This window comes from Venturia canescens, chromosome 11, assembly GCF_019457755.1.
Source record: "Venturia canescens isolate UGA chromosome 11, ASM1945775v1, whole genome shotgun sequence".
In the NCBI taxonomy this organism is placed as follows: domain Eukaryota; kingdom Metazoa; phylum Arthropoda; class Insecta; order Hymenoptera; family Ichneumonidae; genus Venturia; species Venturia canescens.
In genome coordinates, this window is record NC_057431.1 from 6,301,933 (window position 1) to 6,325,976 (window position 24,044).

Below are 24,044 nucleotides of genomic sequence, written 5' to 3' on the forward strand. Positions count from 1 at the left end.
CACCTCACATTTGCTTGTTTTAGCATTTTGTTTCTTCCTGGCTCAGCCCATTCCTGTCACAGCCTTCTGCCTCTTTATTAACACTTTTTTCTCGATCGATTGCGCTCTCTAAAGCGTTTTGACATAAAAAAACCGCAGTATTTTAGCCAGGGACGAATGAAATTTGGGTTTCAGCCAGTGATGGATCCCCGTTTAATTGATGCATGGCTCGTAATTTCAATCGCCAAAAAATAGGTTGAAAAAATGTTGAATTAATGCCTCAGACATTAATTTAGAGTGATAATATCTTCAATTAGGAAGTCAAAATCGACCCAATTTCGACACCCTTAAGGGGGTGAAATGGGGGGGGGGGGGAGATGAAAAAAATTGCGAATACGCAGTGGGCAGACGAAAAAAACGAGAAAGGTTGGGGTGGGGGCGGAGAAAATTTGTGTTGAGATGGGTCGAGACGAATCGATACTCGCATTTAGCGGTTCGTCGGTGTGCATCGATCGGAGTGACACAGATAGGGAGTCGCGGCGTGGCGCGGCGCGGCGCGCCACGGGACCAGTGCACACGCTTCGTAACGTAAACGCAGCAGTTGCGGAGAACGTGGCTCATGAATGAACCGCGGGACGGGGGTATGTTCTCGTATTAATATAACGATTATGAAATCGATCGCGCGGGGCGGGGGGGTTGGAGCGCGAGAGGCGAGAGCGGCTGATTCGAGTTTCCGTAGGAGGAATTTGGAAAAGCTGCGCTCGGAGTGGCTCGCTCGCTTCGTTTCTTATCGAAGATTGAAGAAGCTCGTGAAGAGGCGCGAGCAGGGCGCGTCACTCGTCGACTAAGTCGGCTATTAAATTTCAGTTTGCAGCTATTTTTAAGCGCTGCGCTCGCGCGTCGAACGAGCTTCCCTCTCCTGGTCGAGAGAGATCAAGAGACATCGGGAAAAATTATTGACGCCGGCCGGCTGCTGCGAGACGAGAAAAATAAAAAAACTCAAGCCCGAATGCGCGCGTGCACCGACTCGGTTTGTGCCGCGGCCGGAACGGGGCGGCGGTGACGAAACCAGAAAATTTCCGCATTCGGTTACGAGGTCCCCTCCCCAAAATCTCCAAAATTGGAGATCCTCCTGCGAGGGAGAATTTGAAAAAAATGAAATTCCTCGCTTCGGGACTCGAGAAAGAAACGACTCGACTGCGTTCTCGCTGATAACAAACTTCTAACTCGAGCTCTCGTATTCGCACTAGCGAGTAACTCTCGTTAAAGGGAGTTGCGCGAGGATCGAACGAAAATAACGAGGATCGAGATTGTGTGTGTGCGTGTGTGTGTGTGTGTGCGCGCAGAGCGAGAGAGACTCGAGGGAAAACGACGTCGTGCCGGCTCTACGCCGCCGAGCCGTTAAATCCGAGACAGCAAGAATATGAATAAATAAGAAAGAAATCGGGAAGGAGGCAGCCGGGCGGGGGGACGCCAAGAGAAAAAAGAGCGTGAACGTCGGTGGCGTAAAAAGCTGTTACATAGCCTACGGTCCCGCGAGTAACTCGCCCGCAAGAGAGCAAGAGAAAAAGATAGCGCGCCGCGGAGGTTTAAAAACGTAGGAACGGAGAGCCACTGGCTGTTGCAGCCTTGGCTGAAGTTGTCGAACCCGCGACCCAGTTACACGCTCGCGCCAACACAAGCGCACGCGAACCAAGCGCTACTCACCCACACCCTCTCGTCTCTCTCTCTTGAGCGGGAGCGCGAGCGCGCTCGAATGTGTGTGCAGTATGCGCCGCGATGCACACACACACACACACACGCACATCGACGAAGCCTCTCGCGAGCTCGACTCGCTTTGAAGCAAGCCAGAAAGAGAGAGATCGAGAAAAACGACGGGGACAGCGCTCTCGCTATGGCCCGCCGCAGTGTGTGCCAGAAGCGAGCGAGCGAGAGCCTCATTTTATACATCGCACATCGATGCACTCGCACACACTCGCGCACACTCTCAAACCGGCGCGCAACAAACGCTCTCGACGTGTCCGTGTGCCCGGCCGCCGCGTAGCTCGATAAACACGCGGGACGCATACGCGCCGCGACGGCTTTCGCCCGGCCTATCAATGTCTCGCACACCGACCGGCGCACCTGGCCCCCAATCAAAAATAAATGAACACTTTTTTCATCCGAAATATAAGTGGATTTTATTTAATCACATAAGCCTTTAACGATCCGAAAAAACCACCCGCTCGAACCCTAACTCCAATCTCTTGATTGCGATTCTTAGCCCCCCCCCCCCCCCCCCCCCCAATGGAAACCGCACCGCGATGAAAAGTCAGCAGGTGCAACCGCGCTTCGCGAGACTATCGAATGAGAAAATCTTCGCTCATGCGTCATTGGCACGATTCAACGAAACAGCGAAAGCAAACGCTTCGTGGAAAATGAAATTGAAAGGATATCGAAAATTTTCTTATTTTTGGAGTCAGCATCGCTCTGGAGATCCTGCAACAGCGTCTTGATGCAAAGTACCAAAAACTGGAAATACGACGAGATGAACGAAAACATTCGTAATTCTACAATTTTGGTGTTATTTGCGTTTTGGAGTTTTCCAAAGGCAAATGGCTCGTAGAACGAAAAATTGGAAAATTGAATGTTTTTTATTATCGTTTCGTTAAACGTTGCAGAGTTCAGCGTCGTAAAAATTTGCGATTCGTAGATTCTTGGAGAGCTTCCTCAAGAAAAACTCAATTTCATATGATTTTCGATGCTTTGGACGATAAACTTGATCGTTTTTTCGTTCAATATTCCACGCGGAGAGACTCTTGTACGAAAAATTACTTTTTTTTTATAGTAACGTCGACCATACCGATATTACAATAATAATCAATACAGAGTGTGTCAAACAATGCAAAAGTATGGGAAACCATTACCACAGTCCATAGTAAATAACGCGCTGTGCTACGTCAAAAATGGACACCGAACAAATATTGATTTAAAATCGTTTCTCTGTGCAATACGAAAAATTGAAAATACGAAAATATGAAAAATTTGAAATACGAAAAACTACTATGGTCCCATAGAAGTAGGGTTCTACATCGGTAATATTTATTAATTCTTTCGAACATACGTAGTAATTTTTTGTGATGCGACTCGATGAAAATTGACGAGTGATGTCAAAATAAATACATCGGTATACACGTATACCGGTATATTATCGTACAATCGCGAATGAAATTCTGTTATTTACCATAGTAAATTTCTAAACACTTTGGCGTATGATCGATGCTTGTGTTCGAGCTCCTCAAATTTGACCATGTCCAACTGCAAATTTCAATTGTGAAAACAGTACCAAGTACAGCAAAACGGCATAATAATTCCACTTACCAGTTCATCGTCGAGTCAACATAAATTTTACAACGTTTCCTCGGTGATCTATGTTAGGAAAAATAGCACAGTTTAAACCTTTGTCACAGGAAAATACGCAATTTAAAAATCTTCATTCAGAATTTACTTGGAAATGACAATATTTTTGGTAAAAACCTTCAAAATGGGCGATACAGAATCCCAATACCGTGGCAGCATAGTAATTCTTACTATTTTTTTCTCTCCGTGTACAAAGACGAAGATTAACCAGTGGCACGAAGTAAAATTTCAAGCAGTCGTTTAATTTACGAGCGGACCTTGTGTTCGGGAATGTTTCAAGTTTTAGTATTATTAAGGTGGACTGTCCGCAAAGAAGTAAATCTTTGTCGAAAAGATTTACTTTTTTTCGGACAGTGGACCTCAAGAATACAAAAATTTGAGCCGTTTCCCCAGTTTGTCGAAGCCAATTCACCAATTTTGAGCACTTCCTCAAAGGCACGAGTGGCATTCACACATCGATACATCGTTCGATGTAAGAGCGTCGCAGACCCAAATTTTGACTGTCCTTGAGAGACCTGCTCTCGGCATCAAAATTACTATGTACTTTAGTGAGATGTAATAGAACGGCGACACAGAGCAGCGCTGCTTCGTAAGATGGCAAATATTTCTGTGTATTTATTAACAAATATTTTATTCCGCACTTTTCGTGCCTGCGAGAAACCCTGAACGAGCTGGAGCATGCATTTTCACGAGAATTTTCCTAGCTCGTGCGTCCTTTTGTGTCGAGATAATGAAAGAGGGACAGAGCAAGAGCGAGTGCGAGTTTAGCCGTATCGACTCTTGTTTGGTCGTAACCAGCGGGAACCAGCATCGCGATCCCCCTCGAGAGAGCGCGGTCCATGTGCAATGTGAGCGTATCGCGTCTCCCGCTCAGCCGATCCCTCGCCCCACGTCCCCGCGGGGGGAGCCGCCAATTGGGAATTATCGCGCACGCCGCCTCGAGCCGGAGATCGCTCGTTTCGTTTTCTCGCATTTTAATTATTTTCACCGAATTTCTCTCTCGCTGTCGACGCACCTTCTTCGCACTTTTTTCTCCTGCTTCGCGATGAGCCTCGTGCGCTCGCTCTCCTTGCAACTCGCCTTAAAAAATTCGCGCACGCGCTCAATTTTCTTGATACTCTTCGTTTGGCACAGCTGCCAGATTTACCAACGCGACAGTCTCTCTCTCTCTCTCTCCACGTCAACAGCCACGACGAAACTCTCCGCGGAGTGCGAGGCTCGGACTACGGATTTTTCGCCTCACCTAATCCTCGGGGCCGTAAACTTTCACCTGAAAAGGCTAAAAAAGTTTTTTTCGTCGGCCGTTGAACAGTTGAACCATGGAAAAATCTTTTTTCAAGGTTTTTTTTCAATTTATAAACAAACGCTGCAAAACTTCGATCGCCGTGATTCGATAACGATTTTTAAGGAACTTTTACTCGAAAACACTGAAAAATCGTCGATTCCTTTGACCGAGAGCGAATTTCCTTGGGCTGGGCCCCAAAACAGTCGTTTTTCGTCCTTTTTCAAAATTTTCCTCCTCCGCGACCAGAAACCTCGAATTTTCAAGGGATTGATTTAAAAATTTGGGATCGGAAACAAAACGAATGCAGGGGCGTTGATTCCGGCGTTAAAATTGCTGAAAAAATGGCCCAAAATTGCCCAAAAATTCGGAATTTCGGATCGAGAGTCAACATTTGGAGATTTCCAAGTTTAAGTTCCCACGAGTACGAGACGAGATACGATTCCCGTTGTCGAATTATTCGCGATAAATCGTAAGCGCGTTAAATTTAACGCGATTGTGAAGGAATGAAAACCCGGTGCACGAATCCCGGTGGCGAGGAGCGACGAGGCGACGAAACAGCATATTTTCAGATAAAAATAATGCGCGCTCGCGCGTATGTAGAAACGCGAGAGAGAGAGCTCGGGAATGCGTAATGAGACGAAGGCTGTACGCGAGAGGATTACGCCAAGCGAGTTTAATCAACGGGGGGTCCTCCATGAGAAGAATTCATATTTTAAATATGTGTAGTATTGTGTGAAAAGTACAAAAACCGCGTGTACAAAAAATATATTTTTTTTATATTAAATATACATTTTTCATCAATAAATGTTATTTCGAAAATTTTAAGATAACCTCACGACGTCAAAACATCACCTCGAAATAGCATAGAAACGTCAAAAAAACATTTTTCCATACAATAATCATTCATATTTGACACAAGATGTTCAGTGCAATGAAAATGTAATTTTAATACAATAAAATATAGATAAACCTGTCAATGTACTTGTCCCGAGACTCTGCCGAATCTCTTGATATTTCATATTAAAAAAAAACGTATTGCCAAACGATTATTATAGTACTTTTCATGTAAAAAATATTGGAAATTGAAAAAAAATGTATTTCAGGTTTATAAAAAATGCATATTTAATGTAAATAAAAAATGTCGTTAATACCAAGACAATGCATGATTAACGAGGTACAAAAGTCTAAATAATTAGAAATTGATGAAATTTGGTGATAATGTTCTTCAACATCAAGTGCGAAAACACAATTTTTTTCAAAATTTTCTTCTTCCTAGTTATCGAGTAATTACGCGTTAAAGCAGATTTCTTATGCCCTGAATGTATACCTAAATTTGTGGAAAGGCTATGCTTATAGACGCGAACTTTAGTGATCAATTACTCGATAACTGTGTAGAAGAAAAATCTTAAAAAATTTGTATTGTCAAATTTGGCACTAAATAATATGTTGACGAAATTTTATAAAATTCTGAACTTTTTGAAATTTTTTATGTTTTTAGCATGGCTTAGCATGGCAACATTGTAAGCCCGTGCCAAATATCCTTAACATACTAAAATCGGCGAAATCATCGATAAAATAAACGCGCACGATTCGTTTATTTATGAAAGTTTAAAAAAACGTTTTATACGCCGCTCGCGCGCGGCGTATAAAAATGTTTTGGAGTGTCGTCGCGTCGCTCGAACGTTGACGTAATAAACGGGCGCGCGCCACAATACGCGGATACTTGAACGATCACGCGCGAAATGTGAAAGTGGCGCGCGCGGGGAGCCGCGCGCCGAAAAGCCCCTTCAAGGGCCCCGGGCCCCCGTGAAATCGGCTCGAAATGAGCGAGCGAAACTTGGGGCCTTAACGAATTAACGAGCCGCGAGCCCGCCGGCTCCGTTTACTCGGAAGCTCGAATTTCCACGCTTGAAGAAAAGCAGGAAAAGCAGCAGGAGAAATGCCTCGATAAGTGAATGCGACGATAAGGAAGGCGGTGATAAGGCGAGCGATAGATCGATGAGCGTTGTTGGCACAGCGATAAGAATTTGGAGCGCAGCGAGCTGAGTGCGATCATCGACGCGGCGCGCAGGTGAAGTCGCTCCTATTGAGAATCCTCGCCGGAGTTTCTCGACTCGAAAGTTCCGAAGCGGGCTTCGGAGTTTTGACACTTTCGGCCCGCGCGAGACCCCGGGGGTTCGATGACCCCTTAAAGAACAACAAACGAGCGAACGGGGAGAAAAATATTGGAAGAACTCGCGCGCGCATGTTCGCGGACGTTTAGAAATTGGACAAGGACGATGACGCGTTTCGCAATTCGCTCCGAAACTCTCGCAGAGGCTCCCCCGGGCCAAACTACTTTTCTCTCGGAATGGCCGAGCCCCTCCGCGCCGCTGGCCCACGGAGCCTTACTTTATCAAGAGAAATTGAAATTTCACGACGACGACGCGGCTCGCTCCTCAACGACCATGAATCATTCGCCTCCCGCTCGATTTATTCTCGTTTGTATTTGCTCGATTGCGCGTCTCTTGCGCAACAGCAGCGTGTCGCGCTCGCCGGGCGCGATTGTCATTCCGCTAAGCGAGAGCGCTCCCCCCGAGCCGCACTTTCCTCAACGATCCTCGGGCGTTCGTCGCTCTTTCTCGCTCTCCCAACTTCTCCTTAATTCACGCGGAGAAGAGAGCCGCGCAGAAGAGCCTCGGGATCCTGGCATAACTCTCCCGCGGAACTTTCGTAACGACGCGATCGCTCGCTCGCCTCAACGTCGCGCCGAGCCCTCGATCGAAAAAGTCGCTCTCGCGACTTTTTCCACCGATTTTCTCCCCAAGATTCTCCAAATAATCGCCCCGCCAACGCGCAAGACTTGGCTCCCAGGCTTTCTAAAATTTCACCGCGGTCTCCACCGAAATTCCAACCACGATCGAAATCCCCCGGTACATGAATTCCTACCGATCGACTTTCCTGAGGCCTCGGCGCCTCCCGGAAACGCATTTTCCCTCAAACGAAATTCCCCCCCCCGCGATGAAAGAGCTCGCGGGGACGAAGAGAACGGAGAAAAGTGTGGCAGCGGCGGGTGCACGCTCGTTCTAACCAACCCCCGCGTCGCGTTGGCAGGCGGCTTAGCGCGAGTGGTAAGAGCCGATGTGGGTCAGCCGCGAGGCGCCCGTCTACCGACGCGGCTCTTCCTCCTAAACTCCTCTGCATATACGTAGAGGAGCGCGCGGCTACGAATGTTGCAGCGTAGACGTTGGTGCACCGCGAGAGAATGAGAGAAAAGTAATAAGAAAAGGGAATAAAAAAAGGAACGAAGTAGCCGAGGCTCCACGGAAACGTCCGAGGTGCAATCACGTTGGTGCATCTGGGTCAGCCGCGCGCGTACGGCGAGACGCATGCGCAAAAATCCTCCCGGTCGTTCACCGTCGTCTTTCGCAGAGTTACTAACCTTCCGGCGATGCACGCTCGGCGACGCGCCAAACACACCGGGACCCGCGGCGTGTATTGACCACCAGGAAAACGTAGGCTCTTTCCTAGGCTAGAAAATTCGCGAGGAACCAGCCTCCGGCGGTTGTCCGAAGGATCGAACCCTCCCGGGTGCTGGCTCCGAGGAAAATTCAAAGGTTTTTTCAACCCGAGGAAATCCGGCCTTCTGGGGAGCTCTCGATCTTGGCGAGCCGGGAGCAGAGCAGCCTCGAGAACGTTTCGCTCTCGGTAAGAGCTGCCGCGTAATACTCGCTCTCACTCGATCCTATTGCAAAACTGTTACGACATCCTCGCGAGGGGAATTCCCGCGGTTGCCTCTTAAGGAAACCGAACAACGCGCCGCGCGATTTATGCACGCGCTTGTTGCTCGCCGCGCAGCCAACACCGCCGAGTACGCGTCAAATCGCGGCTGATCCAACGCCAATGAAATCACCGTTCTCTTCGTTTCGAAGAAATCGCGATTCAAGGATCGACCTCCCCCCACCCATCCTCTTCTCATTTTCGATCCCGAAATGTTTGGAAACACGAAAAAGGAGCGTTAACCGTGCACGCGTCACCAACGATCCTCGGACCAACCAACAACCATTGTTGTCACGTTACATTATCGATCGGCAGTCACCCACTTCGATCGAGAAACGAGTCACCGAGCGGGAGCCCCGTGACCCACATTTTCTCGAGTGCATATAAACACACCAACAAACCCATGCACCGCTGCTGCTCGCCGGCCTCACCATCTTTTCCCACCGAACAACTTCTCTTCAGATTCTCACGCAGAGACTTTATTAATTTTTGGGATAAATTGATAGAAATATTTGCTTTTATACGGAGCAGCGCTCGCCTGTGTCGCCATTTTATTACATTTCACTAAAGCACACAGTAGTTTTTATGCCGAGAAAAGCTCTCTCAAATTTTGCTACGTAGGACAACCAAAATTGGCTTCGACGAACCGGGGAAATTGCTCAAATTTTTTTATTCTTGAGGTCCACCGTCCGAAAAAAAGTAAATCTTCTCGACAAAGATTTGCTCGAAACGACTGCTCGAAATTTTACTGCGTGCCACGAGTTAATTTTCGCTATGTTATTGAGGAAAATTCAGTGCGGTAAAAAGGAAAATATACAATTTTTCGTATTGCACAGAGAAACGACTGCTATACGTTGTCTCCTTAATTTTCAGCAAATCAATGATCTAGCTTATTTTAAATCCAGTTTAATTTTATATAAATTTATGTATAGATATATTTCAATTACTCAACTAGCAGTAATACGAAACTAAGGCATAGACCTTATTCTTATTGTCATACTAGCTATAAGTACAAAAGAACAATCTTGTTTTCTATCCTACGAAACCTAAATCATATTTATGTTTGATTCAAAAGAGAGGAGCATAAACTTATACTTATATATTAATGTAAACAATAACACAAATTATGTAATTTATACAAACTTGCCTTACGGTGCAAACCAAGGCTTTAAATAAATAAACTCAAACTCAAATCATTTCACCATTTGCTCGGTGTCCAGTTTTGATGTAGGGCAGCGCGTTATTTACTCTGGACCACGGTAATGGTTCCCCAAAACTTCGCATTATTTGACACACTCTGTATCGATTATTATTGTATCGATTTTCCCATGAATAATTCGAGTCTCGTTTATTAGCGACCGCGTGACGAGTTTATTTTATTTGTGGATAGGAGAAAACTAACGTGAATTTTCGTAGCTACCCAGAGCCACAGATTTGGAAAAAATTATTTAATTCCTCCGGGATTCAATGACGCGCGATTTTCTATATCGAAATTCATGAAAAAAACCACGATTTTTTTTGCTGCAGAGTTCCGAGAGGTCACGATCGATAGAAAGATAATAAACAAAAAAATGTGCGAACTTGCAATGTCCGGAATGCTGCCTATATTTTATTAGTGAAGAAACTGATTTTGAGGGTTTTCGAAAACATTTGGATTCATCATTCTCACTCTGGAGGACTAAATATTATTATTGATTGTATCTCGGCTTCTGATTTGTTCGATTTTCCATGAAAGTGTGTCAGATTCCAGTCTACGTTTGAATAAAATAAAAATGTTCAGTTTCCTCTCGAGTAGCACGCTCGAGTATTCTCGATTCTCAATATTTTTCGTCCTTTTCATTGAAATTGTTGTAAAAGTTGTTTCCTCTACCGAATTGAAACTTTATTTTGCTTCGGTGGTACTTCGGCTTTCCTGGTTTTTCAATAATCTCCGAATTCCTTATTTCTTCGAGGCAAACATTCAAATTTTTTGTCATTACAATTGGGAAAAAAAGCCAAAATTTGATAAAACCAACGACGAAAGTTTTTCAAGTTTGTCGCTTGACTTTAACGAATTTTTACGGAATGAAATTATTGTGAGTACGAGACGAAAAGGAATGATTCATTTGACGACCGGAGGAGTAACGCGACTCGAATATGTAACGCGACGAACCTGCGAGAATGTGTGTTCGCACAATTCGATTGTGCGGTACTTTCCCTCTCGTCTGAACTTCTCGTGGCCCGGCTGCCCCCGGCCGTGCACGCGCGTATCGCTAGCCAGCTTTCTCCCGCTCGAGAATTTCATTTCCAAAATGAAAAAAAATCATCGAGAAAGCGTCGAGAGTTTCGGGAATGAGGGACGCGCTTGCGATCGGTTGAGGTCGAAAGAAAGGTGCGTTTTCACTAAAAACTGTCGCTTCCCTGCGCACTCGAAATTCAGAAGCTTCGAAGCGAAGAGCCCCGGCGAGTTGATCCTGAATCAAAAGATTGTTCTCGTTCCAAGCGATTCCCGAGATCCCCTAAAATTCCAATCCACCCAGCCCCAAAATGTTTAAGGTACAATTCGAATAAAAAAAATTCCAAAAAATTCGATTTTTCTCGCCATTTGCTCCAATGTCAATCCTTCGCGATGGGTACGCGGCGAGCGGAGTTTCGAGGGCCTCGCAATGAGGTGTCGCAGCGTGCCGGTCTGCTGCAGGAGGCACGCACGCACGACGTCGTCGTCGTCGGTGCTCGAGAGATCTGCACAATTATTTATTCCTCATGACAATACTATATTTATAGAGTATTACGCGAGCGCAGGTTGCCAACCTCGGAGAGTCCGAGAGGCGAGTTATGCAACGAGGGGGAGCGAGGGCGGGGGGAGGTCGGAGTAGCCACGCAGTGAGCATTCGCCTCGCGTCACTGCGGGAGCGAGATGCTAGAAAAGCTGGAGGATAAAAAACCTCGGGAGAGGCTCGCGTTCGATTGAAACTTCGAGTGAGATATTTCACTGAGAATTTTTCAATGCGAATTAAAAGCAAGGAAAATCGCGCTTCGTGTCACGTGTGCCACCGGCCAGGAGGCTGCGACTCCGACTCGGGAGAAAATCGCCGAGGGGACCAGGCGTCCGGGGCGGTTCCCAGCGCTGTCGAATTCGGGGGCTGGGAGCAAAATTTTTCCTGAAGCTTTTTTCTCCGCGTGGAAAGCGACCCCTTGGAAGACGCGGGGGTTCGCCTCGGACTGCATTTCCGGGCTCCGGGGGTCAGCTTACCCGCGGAAGGTTTGCAGTAGAACCGCCAAACTTCGAAAGCGCCCTCCGCAGGCGTCTGGTCGAGGAATTATTGAGAGATTGAAACTCGCGTTGAAAAAAGCGCGCCTCGCCACGTGCTCGGCGAGGTTCGTGGCCTCTCGGGCACCATCGGGGATCGCACGGGGGTGTGCGTGCTCGCTCGCGCACGTACGAGGAGTTAACACATGTGGGAACACGCTTGTATCTCGTAGAAGCTGGGGGCAAGAAATCGTGTGGGTAAAGAGAGAGAGAGAGAGAGCCCGGCCGGGGGGGGTGGGCGAGGAGGCCGAGGGGGAAGGGGATTCGAGGCACTCGGCCATCATCGACGGTGGCGCACAGTTCAGTGACCTGCCACGAAGCGTCGTGTTGAGCGGTGGGGATTTTTTCACTCTGACATATCGCGAGATGCCAGAGCGGGCGAACTGGCGCTCTCCTCTCTCTCCCTCGTTGTGTACCGCCGTCATAATCCTCCGGAAAAGAGAAAAAACCATTTTCTTCTCGGCGCTTAAAACTAAGGCGGAAAAAGCTCGATGGGACGCCCGATCTTCGGGCTACGCGCCGTTCCGACGGTCTTTTAAAAACGGAACAAATTAGCCAAACTCCCGGCTCTCCGACGCTCGGCTACGCGCACTTATAACGACGGAAAAACCCGCGAAACGCTTTCGCGGTCCCCAGAAACGTGAACGGCAGGCGGATTCAGTGTTTACGAAGATCGCTCGGGAAATTGTGTGAATTCTTAGATCAGAGTGGGCCACCGATATATGCTTCTTCGTACTCCGGAATCCTCGGGGTGAGGGTCGAGAGCTTCTTTCGCTTCGGGACCTCGATTCGGACCCCCCCGGCCCCCTTTGCAACGAAACTCACGTATCTGGAGGATCTATCGATCATTCAACGAAGTGTACGGTCGAGGGACGATTTTGTTATCGGTTTTCTCGCTCGTTCTCGCTCTTCGACGCTCCCTCGTTCCACCGTCGCTGCTTCTTCATCTCGGAGCTTTCTCCGAGCGATTCGCACTCTCTTGAGCCTCGGGGGCTCCCTCCGAAACGCATTTTCGCTCTCGCGGCTGACAATGCGAATGTGACGTGTGAGTGATCGCTCCTCGAACACTGCGGGCGCGTCTAAATATACGAAGTGCTGGGACTCGAGGCCTCTTCCTCGGTTTCTCCGACTCGGAGGACCCCTTAACGATCCTCGCCGCCTTTCGTACCGGCGAGATATAAAAAGAGCTCGAAACTCTGGGCGATCGTTGAGGGAGGGAAAGCGAGGAGTGTTTTCCAGCTGGCCGAAAAGCAGCTCCGATCGAGGCACTCGGAGTGTCGAGTGCGCGAGCCGAGAGTGAAATTTTTCGTTGAGGGACCGAGGGAGATTCGAGGTTCGTTGAAACAAACGTCAATTAGAGCGGCAGTCGCGCGTCCTTGGAATGAATTTCGAAGATTCGGGACACGCGGAGCCCCCGAAAAGTTTCCTCAAAGGCACTCGACGCCGCTGCTGCGCGCTTCGATTTCATAAACTTTCCCGGAGCCGGACGCGCGAGGTTCGCGTTCACGTTATCGCGTGTCGAGTCGGAAGTGGCACCCGCGCACACAAATCCGAGGAGCTCCAACTTTTCTCTGACCCTCATTCCCGCCCGCTTCCCCATCCGTGTCGTTTTACTTCTTCAAAAGTCCGCTCCGTCGCGCAGGAGGGATTCGCGGACGTTGCCGAGCTCGGAGATCTCGCGGCTTCCTCCGAGTCCCGTTACCGTCTCGGCAACTCGCGAGCCTGCTCGTGCTCGGGGAGGATTCGTGATCCTGGCGGGAGCCGAGCTTCCGGGTTCCTCGCTCCCCGCGATCTCCCGAGCATCGATCCAACGGAATGAGAAAAATCTGGACGAAAACCCCCTTAAAAGTCGCCTTCCACCGTCTGACCCTGGGAAGCGGCAACGTTGCCGCGGCAACAGGCTCCGCGACGTTGAAGAATAGGAAACCTCGAGATACTAAAAAATTCCCCAAGCTCCCCGGGCGCAAAGATTCTCCCGAAATCCGGTTAATCGCCTCGTCGAATTAGCTTCTCGACACTTTCGGATTACGAATAATGATTTTGGATCGACCTCGCTCCCTCTCGCTCTCTTTATCTCGGCCTCCCTCATTCCTAATTTCTAAATTATGAAAACATAATTTCATGCAGCTGCAGCAGCGTGTATCGCGGCTGCTCGGTATAACGCGATTACAAGCGATAACGCTGTCAAACGTGCCGGGAAGATGTGCCACCGGGTCTGTAGCTCGCGCGCGCGTCTGAGAGAGAGGGAGCGAGCGTGCGCACGCGTTCCGCGGCTTCGCTGACTGTACTCCGGGTTCATCGTTCGCGGTTATGTAATGTTTGACTATACGGTGCAAGCGCCTCCTCTCTTCGGGCTATCGGAGCGTCGAGAGAGCCGGGAGCGAGGAGCGCCGCCGCCGTTTTCGGAGTGAGACCGTCGGGATTGCGCGTCGCCCCGAAAGCACTGTATTTACTGGCGTTAATCGTCAATTATTTATTCCGCTTCAGAAAATCAGGGAAACGAGCAGGGTGACGGGGAAGCTTATAGGCCGCGGGGACGCTGCTACCGACGGAGGTAAACGCGTGAAAAAGCTTCGATTCTCGGTTACCGGAGGAAAACAGTGATTCTGGGATTCTCGAGTGCAGGGACGATCGCGAGTGAGAACGCAGCCGGTATATTTAACGCGAGGGAATATAAACATTGGAGGAAAAATGAGTTGGCGAAACGAGTGAAGCGAATAAGCAGCTCTCGAGGCGCGATAAACCGCGTCGAGTCGCTCTCGATCGGCTGAGCAAACATGCAACCGATGACTTTTCATTCCTTTCGATCCAACTGCGAGCTCTCTCGATAAAACATTCGACTGCTAACTCGTCTAACACGAGACGAAAAGTAATGCGATCCAATTAGACTGAAAGACTCTCGTCGTAAGACGATTCGACACCTGCTGACAATTTGAATACAAAAAAAAAGTCGGACGTAGTACGCGCGAAGCTTCGGAGAACAACGCGGTAAAGAATAAAAGGAACGAGGAGGAATAATTCATTAGATAAATCCACCGGAATTCGATGCCTGATCCATTGAGCGTGCGGGCGCGTGCCTCGCGTGACTATATTTGACATCGGATTAGAATAGATTAGCGAAAATAGATATTTCATTGAGTAATCTACGACGAGTGACGCGGTAAAGCGTCCTGGCTGAAAAGGCTGAATCTACGAGGCTGATTTCAAACGGAATCGATTAGGAAAGAACCGAGGGAGAGGGAGGGCCGAGGCAAAGGTCAACGACATCGAAAACGTCTCCGTAAAAGTGACGTCAGCAAGTTTATCGTGAGGAAAGATCGATGCGTTAGATACGAAAGTTTGTTCGGTCAATGAGCACCAGCTTCGTTTCGGTTAAATAAAGAAACTCCCTCGATAGTCGTCGAAGCTTGTGGTGGGAGGAAAAAAGCCTCTGAATTAAGGTATATTAAGCGAGGCGAGATATATACAAAGAAGAAAGAAAATATCGTCGTACGAGAAGCCCACGGAATATGCCGCATGCTCGGAGCAACCAACAGTCCAGACCGCAATGCAACGACCTGCTGATCATTCATCAGCGTAAATGGAGGGAAATCTGTCCGTGTTCGACGGACCTACATGGGGAGCTGACAGCACAAGCCCTCAACGAAACGAACCGAGAACCGGACGTCTTACCATCCAGACCGAGCCGCCCGGAGGCCCTAACACGACCACGATCCTACTCGACGACAGGAGAGTTCAGGTCAACTCTATACGAGGTAGCCCCCGACAGCCCAGCTTCCCAATGAACCTTCAATAACTAACGACAGACCCTGATCAGCTGGCGCTAACGATGGAAACCCCGCGGTTCAGAAAAACTCCGCGTGACCTCGTCGCCAGCACCCCTTCCGCGCCTCCGATTCCGATTGTGCGCTCCCGATACCCCCCCCCCCCCCCCGCTCGATTATCTCTATATATCGCTCCCACTTATCATCGTTCACGCGGATGCCAACGACGAGAGCACACGCGGTCTAGGCGACACGGGACGGGGAGAGAAACGACTGGGAAACCGAAACTCGATTCTTGAGAATCGGAAACCCTCCGATTCGAGGAATCTCTCTCCGGCCTGATCGGCCTCGCAACTTATTCTATCGCAAATTTTCAATCGTTCGTTCAAAACCCCTTGTTTTAACGACTATAAATTAAACGATTCCCGGAAGTCGGAGGGAAAAATTGTCGGGGGCGCATTAATCCCATTGCTTGTGGGAATTTCGTTTTGTTCGTCGAGCCCATTCTCGAGGAATGGGTGGAATTCACGAGTCAGGGAAAATCGAGCAATCTCGAGTATAGATACGCTGCACATCTTGACTTGCTTTTTTAATACTTGGCGTCGAGACGCTGCCGCGTCTTTCAATAGTTTTGCTGTAAATTCGCGTGTATTTTGTTGGCTGTGTGGATCTGGACGAAAATTGACGTTTTGTTGTTTTTCAATGTTTTTCAGCCCAGATCGAGATAATCCCGTGTAAGGTTTGCGGAGACAAGAGCAGCGGCGTCCATTATGGAGTTATCACGTGCGAGGGCTGCAAGGGTTTCTTCAGGAGGTCACAGTCCGCGGTCGTGAACTATCAATGTCCGAGGAACAAGAACTGCGTGGTCGATCGTGTCAATCGGAACCGGTGTCAGTACTGCCGGCTCCAAAAGTGCCTTCGGCTTGGCATGTCCAGAGATGGTGAGTTCTTCAACGTTTTCAAAACGATTGCACCTCCTCCTGGGGAACATTTGAAGGGCCAGAAGCCCCGGTTTATTGACACCGATTAAATATCGGTACGAAGGAAAAGAGCGTGAACGCGATCCGGCGACGAGAACAGGCTGCATGCTGGAAGCAGCCGGCGGGGTGCACGACCCCTTATCAGCCTCGAGTCCCTTTCCTCGGACCCGTTCTTATCGGAACGAGCTCTCTCCGATCTTCCTCGCTTCCCCATACGCGCTTGTACACATATTTGCATCTCCGCGCCTATATAGGGTGGCAAAGAATTAAACTTCAGTTGAGATTCAACACCGATACGAAAAGTTCCATTATGTTTTTCGACTTACCTCCGAAACGGTTAGAAATAGAGCAAAAACTCATAGAACCGATTTTTTAGAGGATCAAATTTCCTGCGAAAAAGGTCCTGGAGAATCTTTTCTGTCTCCGGTAATTCAGCTCTAAAAAGGCCTCGGGAAAACGCTGCCCGGAGTTTGCACAAATACTATTACTCCGAGCTGTTCAAATTTCATTGTGGAAATCAAAATTTTCTGTCTCGAGCTCTCGTGTCAAGAATTTCACACTCTACGAAATTGGCCCTCAACAAGACGCTGATAGACTTTTTCGCTCTGAATCTGGATCCCGAACTGAATTTTACATTCGGACGATTAATCGCGGGCGACGAGTGTACGAGGGAAGGTGTCGAATGCCAGATATCCATGAAAATCGTTCGGTTCTCGTTAGTTGATGAAATACTTCATTATTCATCAAAATAGTTCCCCTCGATTGACGTATCAACGATAAATATCAGCCGAAGTGTTCGAAACGTTGAAACGCACGAAAAAGTAACAATAAAAAATCAAAAAACAACGAAAAACGCCTTAAAAACGAATTAAGCTCACTAAATCTGTTTCCTCATTCGCATTATCGTGGATCTCGCCTCAGGCGAAGGAAAACAAAGCCCGTACATTCGTATCGCGATGTTCCTTATTGGCATTACGCCCGACAGCACTAACGAGAATCCGTCAGAGAACGAAAAAAATTGAACGGCTCCCCTCCGTGCTGCAGCACGAAATTTTCGTGAATGTAACGGTACAACAGAAGAGGACCGGCGGCGAGGTTCCGCGCTCTCGGTCTCTCTCCGTTCCTCGGTCGTCGACCGCGACTAACGGGCTCGTATTCCCTGGGCGTTAAGCGAGCAGTGTTCGTTCTGAAAAGAGCCGAAAGGGTTTATGAATTTGGCTGCTTTGCGGTCGCTTCATATCAAACTGTTATTTCTGTTAGTCGAAGAGCTTACAAAACTAATTTTACCGGAGACTCTCGTCTTTGCCGAGTTCTTCAATTGGTGAAAAACCGCATCGCGTGTTTCTTCTCACAAACCATTTTCCTTGGTTCGCGATCGAAGAAATTTTCACGAACCGAAGTTTCTTCTTACTCCGAGGAGCAAGGGGCGCGCGAGGTTACACTAAAAAATGTAGAAAATGCAGCTCAAGCTTGTTTCTCACTCGCGGACAATTCTCTTCCTGGTGTCGCTCCTCGTCGTCGCTGGCATGCTCTCGGGGCCGAAACTTTATACACACACACATGGGGGGGGACGTGTGTATGCGTGTTTACGTAGTACACTATACCGTCGTATCGAGTTCTCTGTCGCTCTGCCCGTTTCTCTTTCTCTCGACTCTCGGTCGATCACCCTTCGCCTCGGTCGCTCCTCGCGCGCCTTCCTCGCCTCCTCTCTTTGCATGCCCATTGTGTCTCGTGAAGGCGCTGCGTTTGCCTCTCGCTGGTTGTTCTCTCTTCCTACAACGCCCTCTGGACGTTCCATCTTTTCGTTTGTTCGTTTGTTTCTTCGCGTCTTCGTGAAGCAGCACATGACGAATATTTTCTCGATTATGATCGGCCGCTTTGGCGAGCTTCCCGAAGACCTTTATTTGCGGGAAAATCAGTAAATTCCGCTCTCAATATCGCATAAACGAAGAATGAAAACAAACAGAGAGACGAGGCCGGATTCGTTGTGAAGCCCGGTATAAGAGGAACAAAACAAAAGCTCTCGCGGCTGCTGCCGCTGCTCTCGCAGCTGACCCGACGTCACATGGCCGAGTTTGCCGTCTCCCCCAGCCACCTTCCCACTCCTCCCCTTAACGCACTTCTTCTTGTCGACGATACCAACGTCGCTTCGACTAGCGCTGTAGGGAACACGTACACACACTCACGCGCCACGTCGCATGGTAGACGACGGTACAGAGCCGCGTCTACCAGCGGTTCGTACCCTCGTGACGTATGCGCCTGACGTCACTCGCACCGAGCCAACGCTTCCGCGTTCCCCCGCGTCTCGCGCGCGCTCGGGAACGCCGGCGCATGCGCGCCCTTTTCTCTCCTCCGATCGACGGGGGATCGCGCGCGCAACGACAACACACGACGATGGACCACGCGCCCAGAGACTTTCACAGGAACTCGCGCGATTATGCGCGCCCTTCGAACGATTCCCTTCGCTCTTCGACGGACTCGTTCCTTCCCCCGGATCACCAACTTCCCGCTCAAATTCGCTGCTCGCAAAACTTCGTTTCGCACTCACCGAGCCATCGTCGAGGCCGGGAAATAAGGCTTCTCATCATTTTCATTTTCTTCTTACAGCCGTTAAATTCGGACGAATGTCGAAGAAGCAGCGGGAAAAGGTCGAGGACGAAGTCAGATTTCACAGGGCGCAGATGAGAGCTGCGTCCGAAACTGCACCTGACAGCAGCGTCTTTGAACACCAGACTCCAAGCAGCTCCGACCAACATCATTCGTACAACGGCGGGTCAGTATTCGCCGGATTTAACGGCCGAACAATTATTCTCTTTGTAGCCACTGAATCCGAGCTTATTTGGTTACGAATACTCGAGTTTACTCGTGTGGATTTGAATTCAGTAGCAAATCCCACGTCAAAAGGTCTCCTCACGTCTTACACGCGGGGCAGCTTCCAAACCTGGAAAATCCGGCTCCGGTTTGAGAAGACTTTCTGCCTAAACGGTTCGAGATACGTGAAAAGTCCACAGGACCAATTTAGTAGAGGATGAAATTTTGGAAAAATAACTTCCCGGCGACACCTTTCTATCTTGGATATTTAAAGCGTGGGAGTTGATAGCAAAAATGATTGGATTTCAAGAGTCCGATGACGCTTTCAGCTCTCAAAGCTGCAGTTATCGAGATAGAAAAATACTTCGTATAACTTTTTTTTGCGAAATTTTGTCCTCTACGATATTGGTCCTGTGAAGTTTTTCTCTAACTCGGACCGTTTCAGCGTTGAGTATCGGGAACCGTTGCTACCTCGTCAAACTTTTTCTTTTTAATACTTGGCGTCAAGTCGCTACCGCGTCTTTATATACTTACACGTCCAACCATTTTTTCTCAATTCGTCATTCCGACGTACTCGTACATCGATTGTCCAACGAATGACGAATGAACGAAACAACGAAACGGTGATTTTCTATATTCTCTGGCTCCATAAATTTGTTCATCAGCTATACGTACGGTGGAAGCGAATACTCGTCGCCAGGAGCGGGCACAGGTGGCTCGGGTGGTTATTACAATCACCAGGCAATGACGAATTACGAGCTGAGCGCCGATTACGTCGACAGTACGACAGCCTACGACCCGCGACCGAATCAGACGCAGGTCGACGCTGTTGCACCGGACACGCCAAACGTAACTCCCACCGCCGGTGTACTGCCGAGCGTCGTCACCACGGGTAATTTATATTTTTATTTTCTCTCTTTTAACATCGACTTGACAAAATTACACAAACGCGGATCCAAAAAAAAACTTGGGCCTTTAGTGCCGCGCGGTTCCGAAATTTTCATTAACGCACTCGCGTATGCCCTGCCGCAAAAAAAATCTAATTTCGTATTGTTTCTCATCACTCAGCTTCTCTAATTTCAATTTTTTATTTTATTCAAAATATTTCGAGCATTCGACGTACCGCGTTGAACATTCGTCGTTCCCTGCTGCTCCAATAACCAGCATTTTTTGCAGCAGCTCTGGCCAAAAGTATTCGAAACTGGATGGAAAATTTCCAAGGCTTTTAGATCAATTGAAAGTGCGAACAGCCGTGCTAACTTTTTGCCCAGTGCATATTTCAAGGTTTCGCAAAAAACTCAAAATTTCTTTAACTCCGTTGAAAAAACACGAGGCAACTGCGCGTGCCAACTACTTCTGGTCACGGCTGGACATCACTGCCAGACGAAAAAACCGGAGCAAAGTGGACTATAAATTTGTTTTCTCATTACAAAATTTCCCGCTGAATCCAAAGTTTTCAATTTCAACTCCAAATCGCCGTGTAAACGAAAGAGATTGAAATTTTTTTAAAACTCCACTAAATCCATCCTCGCGTAGCCCGCTTTGCCCGGCTTTCCTCGGAATCTCACAAAACATTTGTCATTGCGTTATCCCGCGAAAGTTGTTTGTCCCTGTTCGAGTCACGTCCGTCCGGTCCACGTGTCGCGAATGAAAAATCTTAAAACACGACCCGCGAGCGTGTCGATCAATGCCATAAGCGCCAAACTTTTAATTTCTATTATTTTTTTTTCGCGATAATGAATTCGGGCACTGCAAGCAATCGTAGCGAAGAATATCGAACGTAAACTCAGCGATTAAAAAGAAAAAACAAAACAAAACGGTGATTAAGCACGTGGAGAGAATTCAGATGTTGAGATTACCGTCCAATAATAATGGTGATATAAAAATCTGCAATTTTTTAGATAATTATTATCATTCTTATTATTTATTCGGAGTATCCAATCAACTTTGATATCCAGGCTTATCGAATTCGGATTATCGGCCATTTTGAATGATTGTTGCAGTAAATTTGAGGGTGTTGAAATTAGCAGAACGTTGCCTGAAGCGTCAACATTAATATCATTTTTATATGACAAGCTTTTATTCGGATCCACAACGCAAAATGCTTCCGGATAAATGTGTTTTTTCAACTGGCTGTCACATTAGTGTGAATCCACGGTAAAAATAACATTTTGATTCTCTCCGACGAGCGTTTGCCACGATTATAGGAGACACTGATAAAAAAAACAGTGGCTCATCGTGCAAAGTCCATGTAGTTGGACGAGAAAATGGTGGATTCATGTTTTTTTAATGCTCGAAGACGATTAAAATGAAGAAAAGAAATTGTATCGAGGATTTTCTCGTCCGACCGAATGGCACTTTGTTCGATGAGTAAATGTCTTGATTCGAGTGTATCGATGATGGGATGCGATGCCTGGCGTGTGTTGTACTACATGAGAATTGTGTGCCCTCCCGACGAAATTAGGAAAATCGCTGTCCGCTTCGACGACCGGAAGCGGAACGAGTACCGGCGGAGGGGGTAATAATAACGGGGGTAGTGGTGGTGGTGGCGGGGGTGGGGGTAATAGTGGTGGAACAGGTGGTGGTATCGGAGGTAGTGGAAATAGCGGAAGCGGCGGTTCAAGCGGAAGTAGCTCGAATAACGGGAGCCTGAATGCAGCGGGAGGCGCCGGTAGCGGCTCTTCGCTTAGCGGCGGTGGAATCGTCGCGGTTAAACAAGAGAGCAACACGGCGACGACGACCCTCGAACTCGCGAGCCTCGCTCATGGCTCGTACACGATCGTCGACTCTACGACCTTTCTCAGTGGTCAACATCAGAGGCTCGACAACCCAACCGAGGACGATGATGTCCCTAGTCTGCCCAGTATGTCCCATGCGAGATGTGAGATTATACGTTTGTGTCCCTCTTGCACGTGCATGACTTCTTCTATCATCTCTTCTTTGTGCGGACGAAACCCCGCGATACTATTTCCCACCTTTTTCCTCTGGCCGGGAGCTGCGATTTTTTGCTTAAATAAACAATCTTGGGTCGGGAGTTGACCATCAATGGGGATCTTTAACAATGAGAGTCCAAAATACTAGCAAAAGGCCTTGAAGAACTTGCGCTCTCATGAGAGCTTCCGGTTAGCGAGTTTTTCGCGAATTCTGCTAAAACGGTGGGAGATGGAGCAAAAACCCATAGGACCAATCTTGTAGAGGATCAAATTCCCGTGAAAAAAGTCCCCCGCGCCACTCCTCTAGCTTCAGTAGTTCGGACGGGGGAGGCGATGGAAACAACGCATTCGTTTCTTCGGACTTTTGGAAACTTCCCATCCACAATAGTGGTTCTTATCCTTTTTGCTGCACTTCCAACCAGCTCTCTGGTACTTGCGAGTTCAACAATTTATCACCTATTAATAGAAAACCGGATGAACAAACGTCCTGAGACTTTTTCACTTGATCATTTGGTCCACACTCCAGTTTACACTCAACACCATCGATCACGACACTCCGTAACTGTGTACGATATTCTCGTAAATAATCTCAGCCCTTATCTCCGTACCAAGTCTCATTATCACAAGCTTTTTCGATTCTATTGTTTGTTGTGACTCGTTTTATTGTCGGCTCGTGCTTCTTGAAATCGCACACAATCTTGTTCGAGCAAAGTCGTAATTTTTTTTTTCCATTCACCTCGCAGCCCCGTAGCTCGGCCTCTTCTTCACAGCACCGCACTTTGTTCCTTGCACATACTCGCATCAACTAATCCCATGCTATTTGCGCTGCACCATAGCACAAAAAAATACACGAACGCAATAATTCTTGCACGTTTGTCAATATCTGTGCGCTATTTATATGCAAATTGTTTACTAACATGTTATCGTTGAGTTTTGAACGTTGCGAAGTACGTAGCGAGCGAAAAAGGCGCGAAAAGGGACAACGTTTTCTCTTCCGGCTGTCGTCGCGGTTTAGCGCGTTAGAATTCACTTCTTGGCTCAATAATCATAATGATCATGAATATATCGATGTCCATGTCTTATTTTTATTCGGTTCGTTCGTTGGAGAAAGGCGGAGGGGCGAGCGAGACATTGCCGAATAATTGTATTTTGATGAGTGATCGATTGAAACGATTTCTACAGATCCGGCGGAACTCAACGAATTGTTATCGAAGACGATAGAAGACGCTCACTTGAGGACCTGCCTGCTGAAAACGGACGAGATTCAAGAGTCGTTTCGCAGACCTCACGATCTCACTAAGCTCATTTACTACAAAAACATGGCGCACGAACAACTCTGGCTCGAGTGCGCTCAAAAATTGACGACGGTCATTCAGCAAATTATCGAATTTGCTAAAATGGTACCGGGCTTTCTTAAGCTCACACAGGACGATCAGATAGTTCTTCTAAAAGCCGGTAAGTTTTGGCACTCCCAGTGAAAAGAAGAAAGCCAATTTTATTGCTTCATTTTCGAAACTCCGAATAATCACGCCACCAACACCTTCTGTAGGTTCGTTCGAATTGGCTGTCTTACGAATGAGCAGGTACCTCGATCTCCAACAAAACTGCGTTCTTTACGGTGACACGATGCTACCACAAGACGCGTTTTATACCACCGACACCGCCGAAATGAAACTCGTTTCGTGCGTTTTTGAGCTTGCGAGAAACGTCGCCGAGCTCAAACTCACAGAGACCGAACTCTCGTTATACAGCGCCGCTGTGCTCCTCAGTCCAGGTTTGTATTACGATTGAATCGAATAATTATCATTTTCAAACTACTTTTTATCGGATTCGCATATTTTCAAT

At 47.9% G+C, this 24,044-nt stretch overlaps 1 protein-coding gene across 5 annotated transcripts in view; it reads left to right on the forward strand.

The window, feature by feature from the left end:
• Window positions 1-24,044, forward strand: part of Hr3 (Hormone receptor 3) — an 80,047-nt gene that overhangs the window by 47,236 nt on the left and 8,767 nt on the right. For 3 of the 5 annotated variants that reach the window (XM_043431648.1, XM_043431645.1, XM_043431647.1), the window contains 6 exons: window positions 16,189-16,416; window positions 19,063-19,228; window positions 19,932-20,158; window positions 21,731-22,147; window positions 23,382-23,654; window positions 23,749-23,973. In XM_043431648.1, the coding sequence (XP_043287583.1) occupies window positions 16,189-16,416; window positions 19,063-19,228; window positions 19,932-20,158; window positions 21,731-22,147; window positions 23,382-23,654; window positions 23,749-23,973 (1,536 nt within the window). Of the gene's footprint in view, window positions 1-13,945; window positions 15,467-16,188; window positions 16,417-19,062; window positions 19,229-19,931; window positions 20,159-21,730; window positions 22,148-23,381; window positions 23,655-23,748; window positions 23,974-24,044 lie in introns of those variants that run through there. The other 2 variants (XM_043431646.1, XM_043431649.1) reach the window with 2 other exon arrangements.